The sequence below is a fragment of the Pygoscelis adeliae genome, unplaced genomic scaffold, assembly GCF_000699105.1.
Source record: "Pygoscelis adeliae isolate BGI_AS28 unplaced genomic scaffold, ASM69910v1 Scaffold10, whole genome shotgun sequence".
Classification (NCBI taxonomy): Eukaryota; Metazoa; Chordata; class Aves; order Sphenisciformes; family Spheniscidae; genus Pygoscelis; species Pygoscelis adeliae.
The window spans coordinates 6,971,476-6,979,177 of record NW_008824053.1 but is presented as its reverse complement, the minus strand read 5'-3'; the positions used below and the strand labels follow the sequence as shown (position 1 = coordinate 6,979,177).

At 40.1% G+C, this 7,702-nt stretch overlaps 1 protein-coding gene across 1 annotated transcript; it reads right to left on the bottom strand.

Moving 5' to 3' along the window:
* Positions 1-2,571: 2,571 nt before the first annotated feature.
* Positions 2,572-7,233, bottom strand: BCL10 (B-cell CLL/lymphoma 10). Its single transcript, XM_009333798.1, has 3 exons — positions 7,167-7,233; positions 4,520-4,808; positions 2,572-3,424 (listed from the first exon to the last, which is right to left on the bottom strand). Exons 2-3 carry the CDS (start codon positions 4,794-4,796, stop codon positions 3,060-3,062), a joined length of 642 nt encoding a protein of 213 aa, XP_009332073.1. The 5' UTR covers positions 4,797-4,808; positions 7,167-7,233; the 3' UTR covers positions 2,572-3,059.
* Between the last annotated feature and the right edge of the window lie 469 nt (positions 7,234-7,702).

The following is a 7,702-nucleotide window of genomic DNA, read 5'->3' as shown; positions in this document are numbered from 1 at the left end:
AAAGCCGGCCCCCCCGCGCCCGCCCTGGGCGTGCGGGGGTCACCCCCAGCGCCTCGGGGGGTGTCTCCCCCTCAGCGGCCACAGACAGATACAGAAAATCAGACACGAAACTGAGCCGACCTCCGTTTCTCCTTTTTTCACACCTGCAAGGCCTCAGGAGAGAGAACGAGGGCAGATAAAAGCTTCGAACGGTGCTTGTCCAAGTACTAGCGTAAGCGGCCACGTAGGCTACCTTCGCCAGAACGGATTTTTGAAATCTGTTGGGAAAAGTTTGTACTAGGCTTCCCTTGTCCACAGGGCCCGTACGTCTGGTTTTGCATCAGCTACAATACTTACTGGCGCTGTTCAGGTTACTTACACTACCGAGGAAGCAGGATAAGGTCTAAGGGTGGGCCTTTGGTTATAATACAATCAATTCCTTTAATTGCAAAGATACTGAACTGGGTCCCGCTGATCTCTCATAATCAAGACTATAATCATTCTTGTGAAAGTACACAAAGTACGATGAAAAGAACCGCCGAAGCAAGGCTCCACGGTCCCTGCACCATCTGCAAATCCTTTTTTGAGTACTCCTCAGTACTCAAAGGTTTTGTTTCTCCCCCACTATTAAAAAAAATGAAAATCTGAATTTAAGAATGAAGTCAATATATGCATGGCTGGAAGCAACGCTTCTCACATCTTTAAGAAGTTGAGCGATGGAGTCATTTGAAAAAGAGCAAGAATCAGGTTAGCAATACGACTAGCCATGAACCACAGAGAGTGTAGTTAAGCACTTACTTAGGCCTTAATTTCACCTGCAGGCTTTCCCTATCCACAGCTCCTGAATGCAGGCCTACGGGCGCAGGTGCTTCACATTAAGTCAGCCTTTCCACCAAAGACAAACCTCTCTAACAAGACAATGAGAACAAAAGCCTCCCCCACCAGCAAAACCAAAACCAGACGCTGGCCTGAACGGCACTTACAACCTATACATTTTAATAATGAGAGGGGCAGACAGGAAAACAGGCAATTATACAAAAGAATTTATTCCAAAAGTTGTGATAAAAATAGTTCAAGGTTTAAAAAAAAAAAAAGCATGTTATAAACATTTGGTAAGATAATACATTCATTTAAAGTCTCGGGTTAATAGGCTCCACTGCAGGAGCGGTCCCTGCACGGGTAGGCTTCCTGCAGGCTGGGCGGCGCGCCGTGGGGCAGGCAGCACGCCTCGCGCGTTCCGACTTAGACCTGCAAGGCTGTCTTCACCCTGAGCTGATGCTCCTTTCCAGTTAAGGCCAAGCTTGCTCACCTTCCTCCGTTTAACAAGAATCCAAGAAGGGACCCAAACCTAAGCACAGCTCTTGAAGTGGTTACAGCGGGCATTAAGAAAAATAAATTGTCAGACATCCCACGTACATGCAACTACAGTTCAAGTTAATGGAAGAAACCCTTAATTTCATGTTAGAGAGCAAAATTTTACTTGCATATTTAGGCACTTAACTTCCAGAGTGCCTTCTGAACCAAGCAGTTTTGTCAAAAGCATTTTCCACCATCCTGACAGTCTGTGACCTTAGATGTATACAAGAAAACCAAGGACTTTATAAACACTGGACAGAAGCCCGTATCTTTGCCGAATGTAAGCTATTCATGGACTAAGTGTGGAGTGTAGTTGAACACTGCAGTTTATTTTAACCTACTTCCAAAACCAGAGTAAACATGAAAAAAAAAAGTTTAGAGATGACATTGAGGTCCTGCAGATGGCCTGTCTCCACAAAATGAGAACAGTTTGACTATTACCTGGGTTTGAATCTGAATGGAATTACACGGCTATAGCGCTGCATGAGAACCAAAATAATTTAAAGACTTAAATACAAACCTGCCCTTCGATATACTGAAAAAAATCCCATCACTTTAAAGTGTAGTACTGCAGAACACAACTGTACACTTTTCCAAGTAGGAGTTTGTCTTTGCCTAGTAATTTTAAAGTGATTATAGGGCAACTTCATAAAAAGTAGATTACAACTCAAGAGTAGAGTATGAGAGGAGCACAGCATGTCACATTGTGTCAAGAAACGAGAACCTTCCCATGTTGAAATAGTTTTAAATGCATTTAAGACTGAACAATTCGAAATGTAAACCTGTCTATCTGCTTTGAAGAGTAGGTATCTGAAGTGCAACATTTCCAAGAGTCCTTCAGTTATGGATACTTTCTTGCTACAGGACTCCTCCTCTACTTACCTACCGGGACAAAACATACAAGCTTTGCTCCTTAATAGCATTATACAATAACATTCTCTTACCGCTCACATGATGCTGCTGCAGCAGTTTACATTCCTTTTGCAGTACTAATGAGAATTTATATTTAAAGTGCATCTCAAATCAGGAATCTCTAACTAATACACAAGAATACTATGCTAAGGCTTGTGGAAGTATATTTGCTAACCCAAATCACCGCGATAGCGAGTGCCTTTTGATTTACTGGTAGGACAGAGAACAAAGTTCAGACAATTAAGAGACTTCTTGCAAATAAGTATAGCTACAGATTTGGCCAGATTGTTTTGGGTTTGGTTTGGGGGTTTTTTGGGGTTTTTTTGTTTGTTTGTTTTTTGCAAATGGAGCTGCACACACATACATAGAGGGCAGAATTTATCCTACAGAGAAACATTTAATTTGGTAAATGAGTTTAAGCTTTTTGGTAAGTGCGCTTAAGCTTTTAGTTCAGGAAGTTATTTTTCAATACTCAATACTTTTCCTAGCCATCTTTCCCAATTCATTTGTTCTATAACTGCAGCTTAAATATCTGCAACTAAATGTGAAATCTGAAATATACCCGTTTAAAAAACAAACCTTCGCTGGTGTAGTACCACGATCTTTTGAAGAAAGCTCCTTAAAGAACATAAAATCAAGCAGCTCCAGAGTCACCCAATTACAAAAAAAATTACTCCTTAAAAACAGTAAATAGCATAGATTGTTTCCTCCGATTTTGCTAGCTAGCAGTTTGAAAACACTTTTTTAACCCTTATAAGACATCACACAGTTTCAGTACCGTTTGGTTGAACAGACAAAAGTCACTACATTCACTATGGTTGAAGAGAACGTGATCTTAAAGGCAAAAAGCAATTGTCACTTGAACTAGTACACGGTTCTTGCTGCTCTGACTGGAGCTCCGGGGGGAGAGGGGGTGCACCGGGGTCTCCAGGCCCTGGAAGGGTGGCTGAGAAAATAGCACTCTCTGCATTTCCCATCTCTGCAATTGGTAAATTCATTGAATGAAGAGAGACAGCAGACACAAAGGCGGCAGTGCTATAATCTTCTTCCGGATGATGTATCTGGGCAGATTCTTTGTCTTTTGTTTTATCAAAAAAATTAGATTCATCAGAATACGATCTAGAAAGATTATTTGTTCCTCCATAGAGTGTGGTCATACAGGTGCTGCAGCTTAGACCTAAGACAAAAAACAGAGACTGGATTTAATTACAATATGGTGCACTCTTCAAACTGTGTTCTGATTTAATATCAGCAAGACTGTCAAAGATCAATTGTCTGTATTTTTAACAGACCAACCTCTTCATCTCACCTGTGACATCCCAATATTCATGACAAATTAAAAAATACATGCAGGTTATCTAGGCTGATGTGAATGATTTTTCTGTATCGGCTACTATTTGACAAAGATGCACCGTAATTCAAGCCCCATTTTAGGAAGTCACTTTAGCCCTTTGACCTATCTTTTGATAAGATTTTTCTCACTGTGTTCTTCAAACTTTTAAAAGCTTCAGCTACATGGGTCTACTCCAAAGCGGACTGCATGTGAAGGCTGTTGTACCTGAAGGCAGAGAAAACTTCAGGCCTTTCATCTCTAGGGTTAAAATGTACTTCTTCCTTCTTTATTTCTCTTTTGATGCGCGTGGAAAGGGAAGTAAGGTTTTTGGTTTAGAAGGCTTACACGTTCTTTATCTGCCTTAAAATATGAGTACATGTAGTCACTTCAAGCTTTGTGTGTCAACAAAACCTCTCTACCTGTATGATGCAACACATGCATACATTTACAGTGCCCAATTTTAAGTTTTGGCATTGAAGGCATACAGGAGAATTCCCCTCAGGTTGCATTTGCTGGCTTATCTTCTGCTGAGGTGCAAAGTTTAACAAAACCAGAACATCCTGCCACTGCAGTAAATAGCTCCAAGAGAAATGCAAGATGGAAGATAACCACCTGTTTTGAGTTCTGAATTAGAACCTCATAGAAAGCAAAACTGAAATGTGACAACAGACTTATCCATCATAACAACTCATGACAGGTTTTTTTGCAATTTGTTATTTATGATGTGTTCAGATAGCAAAAAGGCAAAGCCAGGATACATGCACTAGGATCTTAATCCCAAACAGGTGATATTTCCAGGAACGTTGTCCCAAACACTAGAGGAAGAAAAAAAAAAAAATCTGTACTAAGAAACATGATTTAAAGAATTGTTGGAGTTTAATTTTGCAGACCCTTAAAATAAAACCTATGTCTTACAAAATATTATTATAAACTTCTCACCCTTAAGAGCTTCAAGTTTTTCATTTTTGACTTTCAACACTACGTCAGTTATCTTTTGTAACAGGAAGTTTTGCGTTCTTTCTCGCCTGATAGATTCAATCAAAGCATCCAGTCCCTTTGGGTTTTCTGCTAAGTAGTCCAATAACTTCCCAGTTTTTTTCCTACTGGAAGATCGAGAAGAAATTTCTTCTGTGTCCTCTCTAGTGAGTATTTTCTTTGAACGTAGGTAATCGAAGTGTCTCTCAGCTATGATTTTATCACACAGGTAAGGACGCATCCTTTCTAAAGCCTGAAAAATAAAACAAACTAGGATTAGCCAGTCTTTCAATTTATTTAGAAGCCTGCATTTGAAACCTATATGATTTTGATACAGGTTAATGAAACAATTTTTAAAGCTGCCACCATGTTACCTAGCAGATTTTTCTCAGTGTAAAAAAATACTTTTTTTTTTTTAAAACGTTATCTAATATATTTAGCCCTTTCATTAGTTTCCTTTGAGTGAACTCAGGAGTTTTAATGCATGTTAAGTAATAAGGTGAATACTCACTGAAAATGTTAGTTACATCAAGTCTGTGGTTATCCAATTTCAGAACATTCACCCAGTAAAAATGAAGTTATACCAACAAAACACAACAGCACCCACTCACTTTGTCTACAGACACACCCATTCGCACTGACTACCCAGCTGCCACATTTCCATATTATCTGTATCCACGAGGCGCAACTCCAACATATTGCAGTTATTGATGTTTTCTGTACATTGAGAAAAGCAGTCTCAGAGCAACAGCATGAATATACTCGCTGTTTAAGAGCTTTGTTAAATAAACACTGTTATTTACAAGTTCAACAGATTACTGGCATCCGAAATACATGCACTTTTATCCACAGATGTACCTACTCTTAACTTTACTGGCTGCTTTTTGTCTTCATCAAGCTGCCTTCTTTTGGTTTAAGATTTCATATTAAACACCTGAAGCATCTTGCACACCTCTAACACGCCGCGCAGACCACTGAGAGTGCAACTCTGACGACTCTGGCAAAAGCAAAATGACTCTACCCTCTGCTGCATAACTGCAGCTTACAAGTGTAAACTGGTTGCTTAAGCCCTCTCCGTAAGCAGCAAAAAGAAAGAGGTGGAACAATCCGCCCGTGGGAGGGAACCCATCATCTAAAGACCCTAACATGCAGCCAGTTAACATTGGGTACGATGAAGCAGAGACATCTGTCTCGAGCACTTCAGCAGCAGTGCCACTTTGCATCTTCAGGAACTGTAACACCTAGTATCAGATCACATTCCCTCAGAGATCATCTTCCTGCGGAAACATGGTACCTTCTGTAACCATATTCAATTCTAACCTGACTACCGATTTATTTTGGAGGTGATTTTATAGGAGCGATGTCAGAACTAAGAACTGCCACGTCACCACTTTGATTTCCTCCTTGGAAGATCAAGCGTCCTCTCTTACACCGACCAATTTATTTTTACAGTTATTGAAACAAAAAACAATCCTCCTCCACCCTGTTCAGAAGGTACACGCAAGCACAAATATCGCCAAAATGTAAGTGATATTAATCTTATTTCAATTTGTACATTGACAAGCCTGCTTGATATCAACATCAAAACAGAATTAATGCATGTGTTCACTGAAACCGGAGTTGTATCTACTACTCTATGAAGATGAGAGTCACAAATGACATCTCTGTGCTTGAAAAACAAGCTCTCATTTTATATAATGCTACAAAATTGGCAGTTTCTCCTGCCAACATTTTTCACTGTGCAGAATTACACAAGTCAGATACCGACTAGCTGAATATTACTGATGTGAAAAAAACTAACACCCCCTCAGTCTCATTTGATTCAGAAAAAGAAAGAAAAAAAAAAAAAGATTTGAGAGCCAGAAGAAAAAGCACCTTTACAAACAAGACACGTTGGAAAGAAACAAAACTTCTTTCCTGAAGAAAGTTTTCAAATATCCTCCTGCTTTTTGACATTAGATTCCATAACAGCAGCATTTAAAAATTAAAATTTGAAAATGACTGTTTGCCTTATAGCCATTTACCAGCTCAGTAAATAGAAGCGGAGGAAAAGCTAGATATAACAGACGTACTTTAAGACAGATTATTTCAAACAGCAAAATACTGTCTGGCATACTGGTGCGAGGGAAAGCACCAATAACTCTTTAAGAAAAAGCTTCCTGGACTGCTCCACTAAGTATAGCAGAGGATAAATGTGTTCTTCTAGTTGCTCTTTAGGATCTAACAAATACTAAGCTACCAATAAACCGCCTGTGGTTGCACAGTTCTTAAAGAAAGCATCAGATGAGCATGCACGGAAGATAAAGGAAGGCTTTTGGCAGTAGACTGTCACTACTAGATTGAATACAATGTAAAACCGAAAATGTAAGGGTGCAGCTCCACGGTGGTCAATTTAAGTGCAAGGAACACTCTCCCCTGCACGGCAGCTGAGTGTTCCTACCCTTTCCCTTGTACTGGATGAGAAGACCCAGTCAAGAAACTGAATTGGTGCTTTTCCCCCCCCCTCCCACAGCCAGATTAATTATCCGACCCAGTTTAATGTGCAGTCACAACCGGCACTAGTGGTGGCATAACAATTATAAGAGCAGAGAAGTGCAACAGTACAGCTTACATCAATTTAGGTGGCTCTGGAATACAACTCAAGTGTCCAACTGCAACAACCCGTGCCTGAATGGTTACGAATGTAGTAGGCAATACAGATTTCTTCAGTTCTCATGAAAATCTCATCCTACGACCAGAAGGACCAATCAACAAACTCTGAAACGCAAGTCAGTCAACGTTTCAACATTAAAAGAATAGTGAGTTGTTATTGAATAGAAAGACTCTTGTGTTTTGACTAACACCTTCCTGTAATGAGTCTTTCACTGTATGAAGTGTATCAGTTCTGAATTCCCCTCCGCACTGTCCTTGCAGGTTAACAGTTTATGAGGGACAGAAAGAGCAAACACATCAGAACAGAAGCTTTAAATATACTTTGCTCTACATCGATTATTTTGTATGGCTCACTGCCTCCTTCCCAGCTCTCGGATCTAAGACTCCAACCTTTAAAATTCCTCCTCAAGACAAGTTTACCCAGGCCAAGTTATCCTTGCAAGTTAGCTTTCTGAGGTGTGCTGTCACATAATATACACAGAACTTCTGGTAACG